At 38.6% G+C, this 23,578-nt stretch overlaps 1 protein-coding gene across 2 annotated transcripts in view; it reads left to right on the top strand.

The window, feature by feature from the left end:
• The first annotated feature begins 2,014 nt into the window (after positions 1-2,014).
• The window catches only part of LOC106904435 (slit homolog 1 protein-like), a 64,699-nt gene continuing 43,135 nt past the window's right edge, over positions 2,015-23,578 (top strand). For both annotated transcript variants that reach the window (XM_088005817.1, XM_088005816.1), the window contains exons 1-4: positions 2,015-2,719; positions 13,798-13,869; positions 17,244-17,315; positions 17,436-17,507. In XM_088005817.1, coding sequence (XP_087861943.1) covers positions 2,523-2,719; positions 13,798-13,869; positions 17,244-17,315; positions 17,436-17,507 — 413 coding nt within the window. In that variant the 5' untranslated portion in view covers positions 2,015-2,522. The remainder of the gene's footprint in view (positions 2,720-13,797; positions 13,870-17,243; positions 17,316-17,435; positions 17,508-23,578) is intronic.

The following is a 23,578-nucleotide window of genomic DNA, read 5'->3' as shown; positions in this document are numbered from 1 at the left end:
CCCCAGAAACAACAGAGTCCCACCCCTGAGATGTCGGTGTCTTTGCCCTTCGCTTTGTGGCCGATTATGGCCAGATGAGTCATTCTGTTCACAAAGGCAGCAGCTGGGCTCTGGCTGCAGCCAATTTGTTTTTCCAAAACTTCTGAGGCCTGCCTGGTTAAACGAACCCATCATAGAAAGCCTTCAGGGCGGGAACAAGGAGAAACCATCACAAATAATCACATGTGCATAAAAAATGCCGTGCCACCCCGGTTGATAATGGTCAAGCTTTAAATCTTTGTGTTTTAGGTGAATCATTACTGCATTCACTCCACCACATCTCATCCTCAGTTTTTATTCTTTAGTTTAAAAAAGTCTTGGTTTCTGTGGAGATTTGGTGGCGGGTTTCAAACCCGACTGAGTTTGAATTTCAAAGCTTTGTCAGCGGATTCGTAATAGACTTCTGAGTAAGATCTGTGGCAGCTGACGGCATTTCAGCTCCGCTGGAATCAACAGAAACGCTTTAATTAACCAAAGCTCTTCCTCGGCTCTGAATTATGAAGAAAACATGACCACAGTAAAACAATTTAAATGCAAGGTTTCCCCAGAAGACCCGCTAAGCCTGGTGGTTGGGTTCTTCATCCAGCAGCCTGCTGTGTTTCTGAGTTAAAAAATGTTTAAAGTTGACAGGAAACTTGAAAATATCACTTGGTAATTATGTGTTATTGGAAGATTAATACCTGAACACCAACTATAAAAACTTAAAAACGCTAAATTTTAACAATTTTTAATAAATCAGCAATGCTAAGCCTGGTGGCCCGCCAGGCTTACAATACACTGGGGAAAACCCTGAAATGTAATGTTCAATAATAGTTCTAAAATTAGGTTTTTTATTTCTATTTTAAATTAAAATGCAACTATGTTGGTTAAATTAGCTGTTAGTCTATTTTAATAATGATTTAAATTTGTTAAAAGATGCACAACAACAGAAGTGAGCAGGAACAGAGGAGGTGATTGTGTGATTAGCGTGGATGTGAATATTTAATGATTTGATCAAGTCAACCTTTCAGATCTCTCAGGTCTTCTGGTTCTGGTTCTGCTCTGCTAAAACCAGAACCAGGACCAAACATGGAGAAGCAGCATTCAGCTTCTATGCATCACAAATCTGGAATAAATGTCCAGAAAACTGCAACACAGCAGAAACACTGAGTTCCTTTAAATCTAGACAAAACCGCCCAGTTTGGAGTTGCTTTTGAAACATAACCAGTGAAACATTAATCAACATTTTGATTTATAATGACAGCCATAAGTAATGATTAAATTGTTGAATTTTGTGTTTTGATGATGTGAACCACTTTGAACTGCTTTGCTGCTTAAATGTGACACAAATACATTTTATTGATTGATTAATTGATTGAAGTCTGACAGCTACGGTAACGCTCCTTTCACTACAAAAACACAAAATCTTACCAAGTAATTTTGGTCTAGTTTCTACTGCAAATATTTTATTTTGCTTGAAATGAGACAAGCGAACTTGAAAGTAACTGCATAATGTGAAGCCGATCTTATTAGGAAATGTCTAAAAATCAACCACTGTCGTTTTCTGCAGGTTTGTAGTTAACAATAGTCACTCTACTGTTCCTGACTCAGCAACTTTCTTTTCAGTCAAAAAAATTGGCACCAGCAAAAAACTGAAACCTGTGCAGACATTTTCTTACTTCAGCTGTAACAAGATACTTTCATGAGAAATTGGTGAAAAATACCAGGTAAGACTTGGTGTTTTTTCAGTGCACTGGTCCAAACGTAAAGCAAAGTTTTATTGGTTAAATGCTGAAAAGTTCATTTCACTGAGCGGAGCTTCCTCAGGCTCTTTTCCGTTTTCGTGTCTTCCCCAGAGTTTCCCAGTCGGATACTTCAGAGCGATCACGACTTCTCATCGTGTCGTCGGAGCCCTGGGCTCTTTTCCTCCTCTGGGGAGGGGAGAAAGGAGGAAGAGGAGAGAGGAAGAGGAGAGGAGTGGACCGCTGCTGTCACTGGAGGCGGCTGACACTGAATAGATGTGAGTTCATTCTGGGTGTGTGTGTGTGTGTGTGTGTGTGTAGGAGGAGTCTGGGTGCTGTTATTTGTAAAAGCTTTTGATAGATGATTACTCTGGGGTGTGTGTGATAGAGAGGGATAGAGGGAACCCCCCCCACCCTTTTTCTTTTTTCTTTTCTAGTGGCTCACTGTTCGCTGCACAATGACTCAATGAAAAGTGTAGGGGAGAGGCAAGTGCACTGTACAGCTGCAACAGAGCGAGAGAGAGAGACACACAGGGGAGCAGAGGAAAAGAAACCAACTGGAGGAGCTTGTCCTTTTCCCCTCTCTTTATCTCAGTGAGATTCCTGTCTGGGATCAAGTGGCGATTGTTCAGCTCCAGCTGAACTTCACCCACATCCTCCTGCTGCTGCCCACTTTCACAAACAAGCAGACAAGTGTTGGTGTGGCGACAGGAGGAGGAAATCGGGTCCGGATCAACCTGGAGAGCCGTGGAGGACAGCAGGATGCCAGCGGGAAGAAGAAAGGATGGAGCCGGGTCGGCGGCGGGTCTGTGGACGATGCTGGTGTGGGCGGTCCTGCTGGGTCCAGGAGGCGCTGAAGCGTGTCCGGCTCCCTGCAGCTGCCTGGGGAACACGGTGGACTGCCACGGCCGGGGAATCCACTCCGTCCCCAAACACATCCCCAGAGGGACTGAGAGGCTGTGAGTTGTCACACATAGACGTATTTTCTTCTTCTTCTGTTGGTTCTGACGACCAAATGGTCTCACACAGACAGACAGGCAGGCGAGGGGAATCCTTCAAAGTGACGGCATGTTGCTGCTTTCACTTCAAGGGAAACAACCAGTTTACCTGGTTATGTTGCTGTTTACTCCACACCTCAGCGCTTAGGTTGATTCCTAAATCTGGGATTTTACAGCTGCATGAATATTAGGGCTGCAGCTAATAATTATTCTGATGATTAATCGATTAATTGGGAAATCAAATAAAAAAAGATTTGACACATTCTCCAGAATTTCTTTTAACCACTTAAAGGTTTTATTACACAATCATAATAGTACATTAAACAATGCTACGGCTGCAATTAATTATTTTAGTAACAGATTATTCTATTGATTGTTCTGACGTTTAATCGATTAATCAAATTAGCTTATTCTGCAGGTTTTTCATTTAACCACTCAAGCCTTCTTAAACAATATTAGAAAAACATTAAAAGATGCTACGGCTGCAGTTAACAGTTATTTTAGGAATTGATTATTGATTATCGATTAATCAGATAAAAACAAACTTTCCTTAGCTTTTCAGGTGAGTACTTTAAAACTTTCGAGAGTAGTGCGTGTTGGAGTTTCATTCTGTGTAACTTAACTTCCTGGTTTTGGACATTAAAACATGACATTTTATCATTTTACTTCAGCAACCTGTTTTTTTGTTTGTTTTGTTTTGCAGCCCATCTACCTCTGAATAGATTAATTGTTTACACGTGATATTCTGTACTGTAAATGTTGAGACTGAAGTCATGTTGCATTTCTGATGACTCAATATTGGTGCATATTTCCAAGCTTTGCTCTACTTCAATCTGCTGAACTCCTAATGAACTTTAAATGTAAATCCCAACTTCATATCAGCTCAAATCGATACATTTCTAATGGAAATATGTGTCACCAACATGTTGACCTTGTATTTTTATGTTTCATATTTGTAGTTTCTGCAGAAACCAGCTGTTAGCTGTGGTTCTCCCGTGAAGCCATGTTGGACGTGTTTGTGTTTATACCTGTTGAGGTTATGTGTTTATTTCAGGTTCCAGAGTGCTTGTGTATGAATTATTGATGGCTGTCAGGGGTGCTGGAGGAGACACATTATCCCGCCTCTCCTTTGGTTTACTGTAGCATGAAGGAGGTCTCCACTTTACGCCCGATAGCTTTACGAGGTTGGATGGCGGCTTGGGCCACAAGTCAAAGGTCTGAACCTTCAGCTCTAGTTTTCTACATGAGTAAACAACAGAGACGTGATGTTGTGTGTTTTAGAAACTTTCCTTCATGTCTGCAGACCTGGTGATGTGTATGATTAATGACTTCTGCTTCATAACTGTCTAAATACATCAGAAGTTGTTTTTCAGTGTAATTCTGAAACTGCATGTTAAAGGTTGTGTTGTGATTTTATGCAGGAGTTGTTAACCTTTATCTTAACATTTGTGGAAGCTTGTTATTGGGAAACCTCTCCACATTAATGGAAACACTGTAAAAACTCAAAACCTCACCAAGTATTTTTGGTTTAGTTTCTAGTGGAAATATCTTGGTGCACTTGAAAAAAGAAAAAAACTAGCTTACAATTAGCTTTTCAGCAAGAAACAGGAGCTTGTTTTTAAGTAAATCATTTCTTTATATTAATGAAAAAGTTCTAGTTTACTGTCAGACTATTTCCTGTGTTATAAGTGAATTAAACTAACATTTTTTCATCAATATTAATGAATTATTGACTTATTTGTCTTTCTGAAAAGTTACTTGTAAGATATGTTTTTCTTATTTCAGGTGCACAAAGATATTTGCATTAGAAACTAGAACAAAAATACTTGGTAAGACTTTGTGTTTTTGCAGCGCTCACCAGTTGTCAACTAGGTAACCCTCCGCAGGAGAGAGGCTTTTAGATCAAAGTTTGTGGTCACAAAAAATATATACATTTTGTTTTTATGATAAAAGAAACATTCTTTGTAAATATGTTCAACCCAGAAACTGACATACTAGTTTTAGCTTCACCCAGTTCAAATTCTGTACAAATATCCCATTAAGCACCTTTTGATTATCCTACATTGTTCTGATGTTGAGTCAAACTGAGCTGTTCACATTATTGAAAGTATATTTTTTAGCTTTAAATGCATCATTTGCTACAATCACTAAAGGAATGTTGTTTTACTGTAATAAAATGTTTTTTTTATTTAAAAAAGGATTAAATTATTTATATCTTTTAATGTATTTCTAATATTGTATAAAATAAATGAAAAATCTGCTGAATGTGCATGTTCTCATCGATTAATCATCAGATTAATCAATAACTGAAACAATCGTTTGTTGCTCTCTCTCTCTCAATATCACTGTGACCTTTTGAACTGTTTCCTAGTCCGAGATTTAATTAGCTCGCCTTGCAGCAGAAAGAGACTCATTAAGCAGCTATTTGTTAAAAGTCTTGTCGCCCAGTGAGCATGTAAAGTGATCTGAGTGTGTGTGTCAGCTGGACTGGGGCAGAGAGTCGGCTGGTGTGTGTGTGTGTGTGTGTGTGTGTGTGTGTGTGTGTGTGTTCAGTTACTCCAGCGCTGAATTCCCAGGGAACGCTGCTCGGTCAGAGCAATAACAGGGTCATTTATCAAGGTGACTGCACCAGTCAAACTAAACACCCCTTCTTGTTGGATTGTCATAGCGATGCTGCAAAATGGGCTGAATGCCCTTTGGGCTCTGATGAGTCGGGTTAGTGTAGCAGAAAAAAGAGGAAAGAGGAGAGACATCTGAATGAGTGTCGCACTGAAGAGCCGATCTATAAAACAACGTTTTATCTGACCAAAAGAAGTGCTTGACATAAACAAAAAATCAAAAATGAATCTTTTTTTATCGTTTTGTTCTCCTTGAATTTTTCACATTTTATGTTACACTGGAAAAACACAAAATCTTACCAACCAATTTTGTCTAGATCCTAGTGCAAGTAACTTAATACACCTGAAATAAGATAAAAATTAACTCAAAAGTAACTTTCAGCAAGATATAGGAGCTTGTTTTAAAAAGTACTAGTTCCACTGGTAAATTATTTCACTTATAAGATGATAAAAATGTCTTCTTATAAGTGAATAATCTGCCAGTGGAACTCTGAATTAGTTACTTAAAACAAGCTCCAATCTTACTGTAAAGCTCCTTGAAGTTTAGTTTATTGCATCAGTTTACTGTGTTTATTGTACTAGTGTATCTCAAGTGTACAAAGATATTTACTAGGAACTAGACACAAATATATGGTAAGATTTTGTGTTTTTGCAGTGTAGAAATTTGAAAAACAGCCTCTTCACAACCAAAAATTAAAACATTTAACATGACAAAAATGATTTTTTGATCTAAGTAATTAGGGCTGTTGTAAACGAATATTTCAGTAATCGAGTAATCTATCGATTATTCTTACGATTAATCGAGTAATCGGATAAAAAAAATTTATAAAATGAAATATTGGTAAATCTGGCATAATACCGATGTTACTATCAGATATCAATATCAGTCCAATTTTTCATATTTGAGCATCCCTAACAGTTGCTTTTTTGTAGTTTAGAAAACTAACCTGTAACAATAATAGCTCACTTTCTAAGTTAACCAGAAGAAAAGTTATAGAAAAATCTGAAATTATATTGAATTTAATAACAAAGAGGCAGGCTCACAAATATGCTTATAAAAAATGTCTACAATCCAGCTTTTAGTTTATGTATTCATCTTCAGTGAGTTTAATAGATTAATTAAACTCACCTTGCCACCTAACCTGTCACGCTTTGGGTTTGAAAATACGGGAAATGCCGCCTGGAGTGGGAGGAGAGGGCGAATGAACGAACATGGGGTGGAGGGGAGGAAATAGACCAGCGGACTGACGAACCGTTAGACCGGGGGACGAACACGGGGGAAGCAATACGGGATATTTACGACACCTTCACTGGTCACACTCAGAAACTCATCTACCAGCCATGTACGATGCGCTCCGCCACCCGTTTCTTCAGACCGGGATATGAAATTTATTGTGCGGTTCGTCGGTAAAGCTACATTTACACGGTAAGCATCAGCTACTCAGCCGCCCGCCCTGTTCAGTCTATCCGCTCACCTCAACGCTCTTCCCGCCGTTCGCTTTCAACCAGCAGCCCCGGAGGAGAAATGCTGCCGTACTCCAGGCATTCCCCAGTCATTTTAAGGATGCTTATTGGTTCCCCAAAAACGATAAAAAGTCGGGCATTATCATCAATCAATAAAATCCCCACGGGCCAATCTTGAAGATTGGACTTTATGCCGCTGAGACTTAGCTTTTGTCAACAACTCAGAGGCGGAAGTGAGAGCTCCGCGCAACGCAAATGAAGTCCCGGCCGGAACACGGTGCGCTAACTAATAAAACATAAATTAACGAAGCTTCGAGGCAGGTAAATTTTCCTCGAGGAATTTTAGTAATCGAGGTACTCGAATCATTCGAGGAATCGTTTCAGCCCTATAAGTAATACAATCTGCCAGTGAGACTAGTCATTTTTCATCACCAATAAGGAATTATTGTCTTAAAGAAACTCCTATTTCTTACTAAAAAAGTTACTTCTAAGTATGCAACATGCAGCATGCAACCTTTTACGTGATTGACAAACACAAAGGAGCGCAAAAACGTAGTTGTGAATTGATCGTGCTACAAATTTTCTTTTACAAATAAGTTGGAAAAAATGTGGTGTGTTCTCTTGCCCCCTTTACACTGATACCCCTCAGGAAAATCCAAAACAACCAATGTCCTTTAGAAGTATAGCAAACCGAGTCGTAACTGTTTGTAATTTAATCTAAGTTTGCTGTTCTATAAATACCTCAGAGGTTTACTAGAGAACATTAGAGAAAAACAGCACCATAAAGACCAAGGAACACAACAGAGAAAGTAGTGGAGTAGTTTAAAGTAGAATTAGGTTATAAAACTTGTCTTATTTTATAACCTAACTCTACTTAAAACCAAAAATCAGATTTTCTTTTTGTCAAACCACTTTTTTTTCTGCCGTGGTCCTTCACGCTTCCAAATATATGCGACTTACAAGATCTCCAGTGTGAACTTCAAACGACCTGAAAGTGTCCCGCATGCGCAGTAGAGGGCGCAATGACGTCACACAGAGAGCGAGCTCAGTGTTTTGCCAACCGCCATAACAAAGAAGAAGAAGTAGTGCTCAGGAAACACAGATGCTAATGGTGGAGCATGTCTCACGTTTCTGAAGTTGTTGTCCGACCGGAGCCTGCACATTAACAACTTAATCCTCATTATCGTCCGCCATGTTTGTTGTTTTTCTTACCGCTTGCGCGAATCAGGACGCAGAATAGTGACGTTTGTCGAGTATAAATGACGTTCAGATTTGAAAAGATCGGTTAGGTATCGGATATCCAAGGGTGCGTTCAGACTACAGCCTGAAGTGACTCAATTCCGATTTTTTTGGCAATTCTGATTTTTTTGCCGGGCCGTTCACACTGCCAGTAAATGCGACCTGTATGTGTTCTGCAGTGTAAACGGGCAAAAGACCTGAAAGTGTCCCGCATGCGCAGTAGAGGGCGCAATAGCGTCAGCGTTCTCAGTGTTCTGCCAACCGCCATAAAAAGAAGTGCTCAGTGTTTGCGGAAGTAAACATGGAGGCTAACGGTGGAGCTTAGCTTACATATTTGAAGTTGTTGTCCGGCCGGAGCAACATATTAACAACTTAATCCTCATATAATCCGTCATGTTTGTTGTTTTTCTTCCCACTTGCGCGTATCAGGACGCAGAATAGTGAGATTTGTTGAGAATCAGTGACGTTCAGTTCGGATGAATGCGACCTGGACGTTAGGTCGCATTTGAATTGGATACGTATCGGATTTGGGTCACATTCGAAAAAGAATCCGACCTGTGCTGTTCACACTGCCATGAAAAGATCGAATACAGGTCGCATTACGTCAAAAAAATCGGAATTGGGTCTCTTCAGGCTGCAGTGTGAAGGTAGCCTCTGTCTGTGTTTCTCACTGTCCAAGCACACACACACACACACCCCCCCCCCCCCACACACACACCTCGTTTCTGAGTTTTATTACCGATCGCCGCTTTGTTCTCTGCCTCTCTCTGCTCATCTCTTCCAATCATTTTTCCGAGTCCCCTGCGGTCCGTGAGCGGGAAAGATGCCGCTAATGAAGAGTCATTAGATATGAGTGCATGTAATGCTGCTAATATTAGTCGCATCTCCTGCTTTGCCACAGGGGAGAAATATGACGGATGAGACGAATGAGTCTGAAACAAAAAGCAAACAGAAAAAAGGCTCTGAAAGTGGAGTGGGAATACGGAGGAAGATGGTTCCTCATGGGAAACAGGGGGAAAGATGGAGGGGGGTAATTGGTGTGGAGAGAGGTGAAAGAATGAAGGGATGATAATGGAGGTGGGGGATGTAAAAATAGCTAGAATAGTAAAAATGAAGTTGCATTTTTATGTTTGCATTCAGCTGTTTACTTCAGTTATTAACTGATTTCCTGAACCAGATCTGCTCAGATTTTTACTGAACTGTTTCATTCTTAAAGTGGTTCAAACTTTGATCACAAAGCCCAGACTTTGCAGAGCTGAGTCAATTAAAAACCAGAGAGATCTCCAGCTCTGAGACAGATTATTCTGTTCTTCTGTCAAATACGAAAAGAAGAGACAAAACTAGGATATTTTTACCGGCCTGACTGAAGGTCGGCCATGTTTCAAAGAAGAACTGGCCAAAATCTGACTACAGGTGGATAAAGCAGATACTATAAAATATCTTTTATCTGTTTTTAAAAACTTGTGTTTGTATTATGTTAAAATATTTTGTTCCGGTTCCATTATGCACTGCTTTGTATTTGTTCGCTGCGTAAAATCAAATCACAAAACATTGAAATTTGAGGTTGTAAAGTGAATACTTCTGCAAGTAAAAACGCTGAAACAAACGGTATGATACTGGGCAGTGATGGCATAGTTACTTTGAAAATGTAACTTTAATCGGATTACTCATTACTCCTTGAAAAAGTAACTTAGATTACTGACTACTTGATTTGGAAAGTAACTAAGTTACATAAAAAGTAACTTTTTAAGTTACTTTCAGCAGCTGCTGACAACAACTCTCCGCCACCTGAGAAAATTAAATTGATCTTTGCCAGTACTTAATTGCAAGTTATTTTATAATGGTAACATGAACAACATATTTCCACTTATAAGGTTGAACTGAAGGGGAGATTGTTTAATGGTTACAACAGTAACTTTAGTAATTTGTATGTTTTTGTGTTTCACTATTATCTGGAAAACTCTAAGGATTTTTCCCCCCAGTTTTTCCCATGTTATAATAACTGAAATAATCTGCCAGTAGAACTAGCACTTTTTCATCAGTTTTAAGAAATTATTGACTGTAAATCAGCTCCTATATCTTGCTGAAAGTTGCTTATGAGTTAGTTTTGTCTGTACTGAGCTATTTCCACTAGAAACTAGACCAAAAATACTTAAGATTTTGTGTTTTTGCAGTGCAAAAGTTGATTTTCATAGATGCTCTTCATCCAGTCTGACTGAAATTCAGCCAAGTTGCAATGAAGAATTGGCCAAAATCTCAAAGTACAGATGTATAAAGATAGGTAAGAGATACTATATGCAGACCACAGCTTTTTAAATTTTATTTGTATTTTATAGAAATTCTTCCAGTTTGGTTATGCACTGCATTTTTTGTTCGCTACATCAAATCTAACTACAAAACATTAAAGTTTGAGATTCTAAAATGAAAAAATATGAAAAACGTCTTCAAGGCTCTGCATAAATTAAAGTATAAACACTTAAAAATGATGATACTGGGTTATTGTTGCAGAGTCTGAAGAAGAAAGATGAGTTTAATATAAAAGCCAAGACAGATTGAGATTCAGGAGCCGTTCTGATGGATGTATTGTCCCCTCTGTTGTTTGTTTTCTGTGGTTTTCTGGGAAACAAAACCTTCTTTACTCCGGGTCTGTGTATCCTGATACTTTATTGATCACTGCATTGTTCAGGGGCTCTGCTAGCAAGCAAGCAAATTAAAATTGCACACAGCAACTCATTGGTATCCAAAAGCACTGGGGATGTTTGCAAATTGCAAGTGAGGATAAGTATCTCACTGCTAATCTAGCACTAATGTTTAGCGTTTTTTTGTTGCATCGTTTCTCCAAAGGAAGTTGTGTTTGCTGTACGTTGCGTATCTGAGCTGGTCTGGATGTGGTTTTCGTAAGCTGGCCTCCTGCTGCTCTCCTTCCCCGTCAGATGTTACCGTGCAGCGCAGAGCGGAGCGGGCTAACCGCCAACTGAGCCGGCCGATTGTGTTTGCATGTGCGAGACGCGTTCTGCTTTAATGAGCTATTGTTTGGCCGAGTCGCCAATCAAGTGGAGTCTGTCGCTTAGCTGACCCCGTGACCCAGCCTTGCTGCACAGAAATCAATTAACCACGCGCCATTGTTCCTCTCCTTCCTCCTCCTCACAGAAATTCAGCTACTGGGGACGATTTGCAATTAGCAGAATGTGGTGTTTCTCTCTCTCTCTCTTTCTCTCTCTCTCTCTCTCTCTCTCTCTCTCTTCTATCTTCCTCTTTCTTTCTCATAATGTAGAATACACTGACTGTATGCTGCATTCTCTCTTGATTCTGGTTTTGCTTGTGCACTTTAATTGTCAGGGTAATTTCACACCCATCTAGGGAGTTATTCTGGACCCCCCACCATGCTGTTCACTCCCTCCTCTGCAGCCAATCCCCTGCTTCAGACATCTCTCCTCCAACTAAGCTCTCCATCTTTGGTATTTCAGATAAAAAATATATTTTTCTTGCAACTAATAGCTTATTTAGGTTATTTAGGAGACAAACCTGTTATACCTGGGATCTGCTATGTATTAGACGTTGTGGGGAAATTGTAGTCTGAGATTTTACAGAAGGGCTTTGGATTCATCATGTTTGAATGACACAAAACCTTTTAGGAACTGTGTGATGCTGTGAGAGCCAGAAAAGAACAAAAACAACCCATCATCCTATTACCACTTCCTGTTGACTTCTTTGGCATTTCTGTCAGTAGCAACATCCGGCTTTTGATCATGTGACTTGTGTGATGCAGAAAAAAGTGTTTCCATTGGAGTTTGAGAAATAAATCTGATAAAACTTATAAAAAACATGATTTATTGTTGTGTGATTGGCGTGTTTCCATTAAGCAAATATATTTTCGCAGTTCTGTGATTAATGGAAGCAGAGGTAGATTGGAATGATAAATAAGCTAGATATTTTATTGTGTATTTAATCATGGTAGCAACTTCGTTTAGCGCAAATTTCCACTATGGGATAATAAAATATCTGCGTTTGTTTGTTTGTTTGTTTGTTTGTTTGTTTGTTTGTTTGTTTCTTTCTTTCTTTCTTTCTCTCTTTCTTTCTTTCTTTCTTTCTTTCTTTCTTTCTTTCTTTCTTTCTTTCTTTCTTTCTTTCTTTCTTTCTTTCTTTCTTTCTTTCTTTCTTTCTTTCTTTCTTTCTTTCTTTCTTTCTTTCTTTCTTTCTTTCTTTCTTTCTTTCTTTCTTTCTATCTTTCTTTCTTTCTTCAGCCTACCCAACTTTAATTATTTTCCTTCTAATTCTCATACTGAGGGACATTTCATACATTTTCTTCTTAAATTATGGGGAGGGAAAAATGCACTGCAAAAACACAAAATCTTACCAAGTAATTTTGGTCACGTTTCTAATGGAAATATCTTAATACACTTGAAATAATACAAATCTAACTTACTAGTAACTTTTCAGCAGGATATAGGGACTTGTTTTATGAAAATATTTCCTTAATATTGACATAAAAACCCTACTTGTTCCACTGGCAGATTATTGCTATAAGTGAAGTAATCTGCCAATGTAACCAACACTTTTTTTATTCAATATTAAGAAATTATTTACTTAAAACAAGCTCATATTTCTTGTTGAAAAGTTAATTGTAAGTTAGTTTTGTCTTATTTCAAGTGAACTCAGATATTTCCATTAGAAACCAAAATTACTTGGTAAGATTTATGTTTTTGCAGTGTGATTAAAATCTCAATCTGAGGCCAGAATAATGAAACCTTTAACTGAGGTCTCTGTATTTCCTCAGCAGGTGTTTTCTTTATATTTTTGTTCCTATTTCTCTCAGCCTCATTTAAATGGCGGACAGGACAAGGTCAGCCTGCTCCAGTAGGACAGAAACACGACACTCCATGCATAAACACACTGCGCTCATTTTACTCACCTACCAGAGGAGCTTGTGGGAAAAGTGACATCATCAGCCGGTCCAAACAATGAGGCCGCAAGCTGCATCTGTAATTACGCCAACAAGTAGCAAATGTTTAGGATTTATAAACCAGCTACAAAACAAAATCAATGTAATTTAAATTGGAGGTACAGATTGCTGTAGAAAACTGGGCAAGACATAATCAGGCCAATTACGTAACCCTGGAAGATCCAGACAGAAAAACATAAACAAAAATAAAAAGGTTCAACTTTTTACATGGTTCTGTAAGAATGCTGGACATTAAAATATATTTTCAGATTTATTTTGTAAGGTTTTATGAAAATGTCTTAATGTTTATTGTAATAGAAAATATATTGTGTTTTGTATATTTGCACGAGTTTTTCATCATGTATGAATTTTAGACAGTGCAATGATTACCCAGAACAATCTGAAGATATTTTGCTCTCACTTTTCATTAATAATCTGGTTCAATAAACCACAGAAATCTTGCTAAGCCAAACCTTTTCCAAGTAGAAAAAGGTCACAAACAACTTTCTGAGATTGAACAATATTGTTCAATTTCTAAGCTTGTGTGAAAAAAAAATCACTTTTTTATTGTTTGAAATAGAGACATTGTAACATGACAACACTGCATCTTAGAGTGGAGGCTTCAAAAATATGATCTCCAAACCATTACATTACCAATTTCTCTCACAATTTGTCCATTTTTAAAATGCCCGTTTGGATAATGCTTTGTATTAATGTGTTTTTTCCTCGCAGTTGTTAAAAGATTCTGTTGTCTTTTGTTTTTGTTTGTTTTTCAGCGATCTGAACGAGAACAACCTGACGGTCATAACCAAGACAGATTTCTCTGGACTTAAACACCTCAGAGTTCTGTGAGTACCACTGACTTTTCTCCTATTGGATCAATATTGATAAATAAAACATCTGACAGAATGTTCGATAATTTCACCAAACTCTGGTCCAGAACCACAAAGCATTCTGGGAGATTTAGGCAGAGGAAGGACCTTCAACCTCTCACAACTAGCTAAGCAAAGTTGGTGGAATCAACTCACTCTTTGGTTACCTAGCAAGTCACTCTTTGGTTACCTAGCAACTCACTCTTTGGTTACCTAGCAACTCACTCTTTGGTTACCTAGCAACAGCCTGTTGGGTAACTGGCGCAGCAGAGGTTTCAGTTTTTGCCACCGTGCCTCATAACTGCTTAAAAATAAAAAAATATATTTCGTGGAGTGAAAACTGTGGCTAAACAAGAAATGTCGTGCAGTACTTCAGATATTTAAAACAAAAAACTGAATAAATATCTATATCGATTGATATTAAATGCTTTGGTACATTTTTCAGCCGTATCGTCCAGCCCAACTATAGAACAATAAAAGCTGCTGTTAAGAACACTCTCAATAAATATGCCCTAACTTTAAGCAGTCCTCTGGATTTAAGCTCAGTGTGGACAGAGTGACTGAAAATATCTGAGAAATTCTTTCCCACATGTCTTCAGTAGCATCAGGTCAAGTAGGGATGTGAGGGAACACACATTTCTTAACCCTCGAAAGCCGGAGGGCATGGAAAAATGTCCAGGCTCTGTGGCGACACATGAGCCAACTGGAGGTGCTTGTTTAGTGTCACTGTCAGCCAGATTTAAAACACAGAGAACAAGCTTATCCATTACCTTTCAGCTTGAAAACATTGTGGCCTGTGGGAAATACTAGTGTTTCCTGTGCTAACCTGCGGATCAGAGCTCTGTCAAATGTTAGTGATGGACGTGGAGTTAACAGCAGGACAAACGGCGTCTCCTGTTTGGAAAAGATTAACAAGCTTTTGGAGTCCTGGGACTTGTAACTCTTAGAAGGGTGTAGCGTGTTTCACCAGCGGTGAGCAGAACAGAGACCATTAAAACCATTTCTCAATAACATACAGTGGGGAGAACAAGTATTTGATACACTGTTGATTTTTCAGGTTTTCCCACTTGCAAAGCTTGTAGAAGACTGTAATTTTTATCATAGGTACTCTTCAACTGTGAGTGATGGAATCTAAAACAAAAATCCAGAAAAATACAATGTATGATTTTTAAATAATTAATTTCCATTTTATTGCGTGAAATAAGTATTTGATCATCTATCAACCAGTAAGAATTTTGGCTCTCACAGACATGTTAGTTCTTCTTTAAGAAGCCCTCCTGTTCTCCACTCATTACCTGTATTAACTGCACCTGTTTGAACTTTTTACCTGTATAAAAGACACCTGTCCACACTCAATCAATCAGACTCCAGCATCTCCACAATGCCCAAGACCAGAGAGCTGTGTAAGGACATCAGGGATAAAATTGTAGACCTGCACAAGGCTGGGATGGGCTACAGGACAATAGGCAAGCAGCTTGGTGAGAAGGCAACAACAGTTGGTGCAATTATTAGAAAATGGAAGAAATACAAAATAACGGAAAATCTCCCTCGGTCTGGGGCGCCATGCAAGATCTCACCTCGTGGAGCATCATTGATCTTGAGGAAGGTGAGGAATGAGCCCAGAACTACACGGCAGGACCTGGTCAATGACCTGAGTAGAGCTGGGACCACAGTCTCAAAGAAAACAATCAGTAACACTCTACGCCGTCAAGGATTAAAATCCTGCAGTGCACGCAAGGTGCCCTTCCTCAAGCCAACGCATGTCAAAGCCCGTCTGATGTTTGCAAATGACCATCTGAATGATCCAGAGGAGGAATGGGAGAAGGTCATGTGGTCTGATGAGACAAAAATAGAACTTTTTGGTTTAAACTCCACTCGTCATGTTTGGAGGAAGAAGAATGATGAGTACAACCCCAAGAACACCATCCCAACCGTGAAGCATGGCGGTGGAAACATCATTCTTTGGGGATGCTTTTCTGCAAAGGGGACAGGACGACTGCACCATATTGTGGGAAGGATGGATGGGGCCATGTATCGTGAGATTTTGGCCAACAACCTCCTTCCCTCAGTAAGAGCACTGAAGATGGGTCGTGGCTAGGTCTTCCAGCATGATAACGACCCAAAACACACAGCCAGGGCAACTAAAGAGTGGCTCCCTAGGAAACATCTTAAGGTCCTGGAGTGGCCTAGCCAGTCTCCAGACCTGAATCCAATAGAAAATCTTTGGAGGGAGCTTAAAGTCCGTGTGGCCCAGCGACAGCCCCGAAACCTGAAGGCTCTGGAGGAGATCTGTATGGAGGAGTGGGCCAAAATCCCTGCTGCAGTGTGTGCAAACCTGGTCAAGAACTACAGGAAACGTCTGATCTCTGTAATTGCAAACAAAGGTTTCTGTACCAAATATTAAGTTTCATTTTTCTGGTGTATCAAATACTTATTTCACACAATAAAATGGAAATTAATTATTTAAAAATCATATATTGTATTTTTCTGGATTTTTGTTTTAGATTCCATCACTCACAGTTGAAGAGTACCTATGATAAAAATTACAGTCTTCTACAAGCTTTGCAAGTGGGAAAACCTGAAAAATCAACAGTGTATCAAATACTTGTTCTCCCCACTGTACATCCTATCGATGACTTCCCTAAAACAGCATGAAAAAACACGCTTTATTGTTTAAGCTATAAATAAAGTTTTACTTCTGATTATTGATGTATCTGAATATTACTTACACTTCAGCAAATTGAAAATGGCAGAAAAAAAGAATAATCCAGCCATTTTCTTTCTCTTGTCCACATCAGGTCCTGAGGTCAAAGGGGGCGCTTTATGCTACATTCACATGTTCTTACTTCCATTCAGGTCTCTAAAAACAGCCCAACTGCTTAAAAGACACTCTGCTGGTTTTTAGCAATAAATTATTGACATCTGGAAAATGAAAAAAAAAAAAAAAAAAAAAACTTCAGGGATGTAATGTCACATTCGCTGTACAATGGCTGCTGGAAAAGGCAAATATTTTGTTGTTGTCTTACGATTCAGAAACCACTTGCTGCATTGTTGTTGGTTGTGCAGGAGGCTCTACTTCTGCTTTTCAATGATGTATGGTTGTATAATTGCGCACCTGTTTTCAGCCATTTTTACGGGTGTGAGTGTAAAGGTTGAGCTGGGAGGATCATGGCCAGCAGCTGCTTATTTGGATCTAAAATGACAAGATGCCCTGAAATGATGCTGTGAACACAATGACACCATATAATACAGAGTGGCATATTTCTTTATTTTGGTGCAACATATTCAGAAGATTTAAACCTTCCAGGATTAGTTAGTTGCATTTTCTTATTCATGTTTTCCTCTTTCAGTCACCTGATGGAGAACAAGATCAGCAGCATTGAAAGAGGAGCCTTTGATGAGCTGAAGGAGCTGGAAAGACTGTGAGGACATTTTAAAAACAATCTGATTCCAAAGTCCTCTTGAAGACAGTAATTCCTGTTGAACTCATTGTAACATTAATGTCCTACTTATTTCAGTTTTATGTGTCTTTGTTCCTTCAGGCGTCTTAACAGAAATCGTCTCAGCCAGCTTCCAGAGCTGCTCTTTCAGAAGAACGAAGCTCTGTCTCGACTGTGAGTACAGACTCCTGTCTTTATGCAACACTTATTGGAAACAAACACCGTAACAGTTTATACAAAACAAGAAATGACAACACTAATTATTGATCAATTATATAGGAATGACCAAACAAAATAAATACCTTAAGTTCTTTCTCGACCATTTCTGGACAAATGAAGAAAGTGCAAATAATTTTAAATGTTTTAAAGCTCTGCTCCGAAGAAAATGCTTGATAGCATAAAGTTACGATCAGAGGTGGGTAGAGTAGCCAAAAACTGAACTCAAGTAAGAGTAGCACTACTTCAACATATTTTACTCAAGTGAAAATAAAAAGTAGCCATCCAGAAAATTACTCAAGTAAGAGTAAACAGTATTTGATAAAAAATCTACTCAAGTACTGAGCAACTGATCAAATTAAATTATTTAATATTTAAAAATTACATCATTAAACTTACATGGAAATGTTGATATTTTAAGGATAAAAATGACAATAATTCACATAAGTAATAAAAATAACTAAATTAGACAAAATATTTTTTTTCCAAATCATTTTCTTTCAATAAAAACTTATGAAATGTTCACAGAAACTGCAGGTGTGTCTGGTGAATGTTTGGCTAAAACATGTTTGTTTATCATTCAGTGGGTAGAGAATCCAGAAATTTTACTCAAGTAAGAGTAGAAACACTTCATAATAAAATTATTCAAGTAAAAGTAAAAAGTATAGTGTAGTAAAAATACAACTGAAAGTCATTTTTTTCAGAAACGTCACTCAAATAAATGTAATTGAGTAAAAGTAACTAGTTACTACCAAACTGCTGAGGACACGTCTGGCTCAGACCTTCTTTAAATGTTGTAGTTTTCCCATCATCCACCAGAGGGCGCCGCTGATCATTTTTAAATATAGCCGTTGATACAGAAACAAAGATGGTGCTAGTTTAGTGCCAGACAGAGAAATGGCTCATGATCTGTTACCAACGACAAGAGAGAAATCCTCCAAGTACTAAAATCTGACGACTCCATTTTTGTTTACATTTGATGAAGAAGGAAGTTGCGCTCTGTGTCTTCTTCAGAGGTTTTCCCGTCATTTCCTTCAGTGTTTCTTAATGGAGCGCCACCACAGGCGAGGAGGGGAACAGGTTTTTAAAGGGTTTGATTTGTTTCACATATTTCAGTGTGAAAGCGAAACGCAGCAGCTGAAAATGTGACAAATGTTGCAGTTTTGGTCCCAAATTGAATCGAGTATCAGGTGTGAAAACAGCCTAAAGCACATCAGACATTATTTCACCTCAGTGCGTGATGCAGAGGTCAGTTTGAGGTCAGTGAGGACGGCTTCTCCCAAAACACAACTAAAGATTCATTTCATGTTCCACCCAGTCTTAGACTGACCTGCACTGTAAAACAACTGAGCCGCATTTAGTTGTGTCTACTGTCTTCTACTCTTTTAGTCAAATAAATTTAAAGTTTTAGATTTTGAACCTAAATGTGAGTTTGTGAAAGATAAACGTACAGCAGTAAATTGTGTTAACTTTTTATTAATTTAGTCAAACCTCCAGGAGTTGAATAAACTAGAGTTTTTAGGTTAAAAAACTAAAAGGAGAAAAAGACAGGAGTGGGAACTATTTCCCAGAATGCTTAGCGGCATGTTTCTGTATCCTGAGATGGAAGTGCGTCACATTGATCCGACTCTGGTGTTTTATTAAGGAAAATGTTTATTTTAAAGCCTGAGGATAAAGTCCTGTTCACACTAAATGTTTGAGCTGAATTCATTGTGATTTTTAATAAAATTCATGCAATTTGAAACAAGAATTTAAATTATTCTAAAGTAAAATAAGTAGATATTTTAACTTGATATTGAGAGTAAAATAGTAGAGAAATGTGGCTCTTTAACCTGGTGAGGACTGGGTTTTTTTCTTACATTTTCTGAAATAATTATTTGGTTTAAATTGCAGCATTAAGTTAAAACTCACAATTCAAGATTAATGAACTAAAAATAATGTTTAGACAACTTGTCTCCTGTTGTTAAATCAAACTCATGATTTAACAATTAAATCATGAAGTTTGAGTCAAAACCAAAACAATTTTCTTGTCGATTTAAATTTAATTTTCATGGCAGCAGGAGGACTTTCATATCTCACTCTTCGGTTTCTAATGTCATAATTATATTAACTGAAATATCCAAGATGTTGCTGTAGATGCATTTCATTTGGTGAGTGAAACTCCTTCTTGCTCTTCCCTGGGATCCAGCAGAGAATAAATAGCACAGATCTCACAGCAGTTATAGAAATGATGGACATGATAGGTGAGAAGTAACAGAAAAAGTGTGACTGTCTCGCTCTCTGGAAGGGATTGCGTGTTCGTCCCGATTTTCTTTTTTCTTCACCGTTTTTGTTTTGACAGTTTCACTTTGTGGCTTCCAGCAGCGACAGCAGAAATGGAGCTGGCGCGTTCGATCAGTCAGCACGCGCTCGCTCGCGTAAAGCGACATGCTCACAGTTTAGAGCCATTAGCACTACCTCCAGCAGAAGTGATTTCTTTTCCTCCCGCTGTGTTGATGGACTCTATAAAAGCTGATGTCCCTGGGAAACACACAAACACACTCAAACGTGTGTATGCGTGTGTGTGTGTGTGTGTGTGTGTGTGTGTGCGTGTGTGTGTGTGCTACTTTATGTTTGAGCTCTTCAGAAAAACCCCTTCTGTCTTCTTTCTACAGATATTTTAGTTTCTGCTTCTTTCTTGTGTAACTAACTTGTGTTTTAACTCTAGCGTAATTCAAATCGATACCCCTGGTCCACGAGTCAAACTCAAGGCCCGGGGGTCCAATCCGGCCCGCCTTAGCTTCTTATAAGGCCCTATAAACTCTCAAGGTGCATGTAATAAGAACCTTCAAAAAGCCAGATATTTTTTTATTATTCAAATCAAAGTGGATTTATCCATACTGCCAAGTTAAATCAGCAGATTCAACACTTTTGAATGTATTCACTATCTCCACCCAACTGGCACGAACCTTGCAAAGAATCAAGCGCACCCATCCCTTTCGCTGCTCAAACTCAGCAGCCAAATCTGTAAGGCACAGGTGTCAAACTCCAGTCCTGGAGGGCCGCTGCCCTGCAACGTTTAGACGTGCTTCTGCTGCACCACACCTGAATATAATAATTAGGTCATTAAGGCTCTGGAGAACTGATCTACACAAGAAGGAGGTAATTACACCATTTAATTCCAGTGTTTTGTACCTGTGGCACATCTAAAACTGCAGGACAGCGGCCCTGGAGGACTGGAGTTTGACACCCCTGATCTAAAGAAAAGAAAAGATGAATAAAATATGTCACTGAGATGAGTTGTTCCTGTGTCTCTTTGGAGGAAGAAAAGCTTTTTCAAGTTTGGGCAAAAGCTGAGGTGGCTGAAGAGACCAAAAAACTCGACACATTGCCAAATTACATCACTTTGAAAAGATGTTCCATATTATTTATTTCAATTTTCATCTGAGTCTCTACTGCTTTTAACAGCAGACCAAGCGCTTAAAAAGCATCCAGGAAACCTTTTATCAACTACTTAAACTCCTTGAAAACAATTACACAGGACTAAATATAAGCACCATGTTTTAAAAAAAATATTTTTTCTGTTTGTTTTTTTCTTGTCTTATTTCTGTTTGGGATAGGGATTGGTCGTAAGCTGATGTTTCACTCTAATGACTTGAATTGGGTAAATATCACTTGTATCAGTTAAACTACATGTCAAAAATCATAAATAAAAACGAAACAAAGCAAAAACAAAACATTTGGCAATAAGTACATTTTGTTTTGGTGTCTGGAAAATGAGCCGTTTCAAAATAATTCCAAATGTAATGACAAATCAGAATGAACTGCCCTTCACCTAGCAACCCCAGCCCGTTACCTAGCAACCTTAGCCCATTACCTAGCAACCTAAGCAGAGCTCGGGTTCGGTCAGCTGGTTTTACGCACTCTACAATGGCTGCTGGAAAAGACAAGTGATTTGTTGTTGACTTAACCATTTAGAAACCGCTTGTCGCAGTCTTATTGGTTGTGCAGGAGGCTCTACTTGTGCTTTTCAAAGACGTGAAGTTAGATAATGGCACATTTGTCTGCAGCCATTGTGTTTGGGGCGTGGCCAGCAGCAGATTATTTGGATTTAAAGAAGACGACGTCCTAAAACAGCTCATTCTGAAAGAACTGGGGAGTCTAAACTCTCATTACCTAAGAATGACTTTTGTGCAAAATATGAAATGAAAATGGTTTGTGTAGCTTGTAGGCCTATCCTAACCTGTTCAACTAAGCGTAACAGGTCACCTGTAATCATGGAAAAAATAAAACGTCACATCCTTCCATCCCAGTACTGATGCAACGTCCAAAGTGGGAGCACTGGCACTTCAACGACGACATGAAGGGCTTAATGATCCACCAGCATCACCTTATTTCTTCAACCTTAAATCCGCAACACAAATGGGCTTCAACTTGTTTTTATTAGGTGTTTCTTTCTTGAATTTAAAAGATTTGAGCTCCGGATCCTTAAATGTAGTTGGTCTGGTGGAAACCCAGCTACACCCCGCCCTGCTAGAGAGCTGGTGGTCCAGAAACACCGACTCTCCTTGCCTGGTGCCAGAGGTGCTGGTTGAACAACAGAAAATTGGCTCCGATTTAAGCACCGGCTTTGCACGAGCTCAGAAACAACATTCTGGGAAAAGGGCTTCATTAAAATACTGGAGCCATCTGTTAGCTCTAAACTTTATAAGGACTAAATCTATTTACAATGTAGTGAAAGGTGTAAAGAAACAAATTACTGTCTATGGCTTAGTGGGTCAGGTCAGTTTTAGCTGCAGAAAGGAAACGTATACTTTGAATTGTTGGTATCACATGTGCTATTAAGTTGTAGCCCAGAAGTAATTATTTATTTGTGAATAGTGCAGAAACATTCGGATGCAGGAATTAAAACGAAGTGAAGAAACACGAACGCTTTAAACGTTCAGGGAGCTTTGTGCAGTGGATTTCATTTAGAGGTTTTCATCTGTGTCCTTGTGCATTTAACTTTCCCTGAGGGTTTTTATGAGCTTCCCTCATTAGACAGAAGAGCGGAGCTGTTCTCATTAAAACAGGTGACTGGCATGTAATGGCGGCTAATTAACGGTGACTGAATCTGGCAGAGGTGGTGACAGCAGCCGCCTGGCTGTGGCTGTTTGGAGGCGACTCCAACAGTTACTCTGCATCTTATCAATATGATGAGGAGAAACAGGAAGGAAGCATGTCTGGAAAAATCTCCACATTTCCATTAGCACAGAATAACTCTTCGTTTTGCCCTGACTCCCAGTAACTTTCTTGTACTGATTTGTATTCCTGCTGCTATGATTTGCAACTCCTATAGGAAAATATGTATATGTGTGTAAGACACTGAATAATTTCAGATTTGATGTAGTTTTACTGTGTTCTACACTGTAAAAACACAAAATGTATTTTCGTCTAGTTCCTGTAAATATCTTAGTTGACTTGAAATAAAACAAAACTAATTTACAAGTAACTTTTCCATAAGATATGAGAATTATTGTTAAACAATTCCTCAATATTAATTTTAAAAACTACAAGTTTCATTGGCAGATTATTTCACTTATTATATGGGAAAATGTTTTGTTATAAGTTAAATAATCTGCTAATTTGACTAGCATTTTTTTCATCAATATTAAGGAATTATTGACTTAAAACAAGCTCCAATATCTCGCTGAAAAGTTACTTGTAAGTTAGTTTTTGTCTTATTTCAGATGCACTAAGATATTTACTACAATGCACTGATGTGAAAATTTATACCGATATCAATATCCGATGTTAAAATTCCTGATATTTACCAATATTAAATATACTTCACTATTCTGACAACCATAAAAAATCCATTAACTTCATCACTGCTTCTCAGCTTCAGTTAAACTACCCACAATCCTTTGCTGCATCACTGTGAGTGTCACATGACCAAACTCCTCCTTTCCCCTCCAGAAACAAACAGCAACGAGATGGAAATCAATATTGATTGTTAATATCGGCCACTTTGATTTATATTACCGATTCGGATCAGAGAGGTACCGATA

The sequence above is a fragment of the Poecilia mexicana genome, unplaced genomic scaffold, assembly GCF_051168715.1.
Source record: "Poecilia mexicana isolate PSO_F unplaced genomic scaffold, ASM5116871v1 scaffold_1, whole genome shotgun sequence".
NCBI lineage: Eukaryota > Metazoa > Chordata > Actinopteri > Cyprinodontiformes > Poeciliidae > Poecilia > Poecilia mexicana.
The sequence above is the reverse complement of the archived record's forward strand: the minus strand, read 5'-3'. Positions and strand labels throughout refer to the sequence as shown.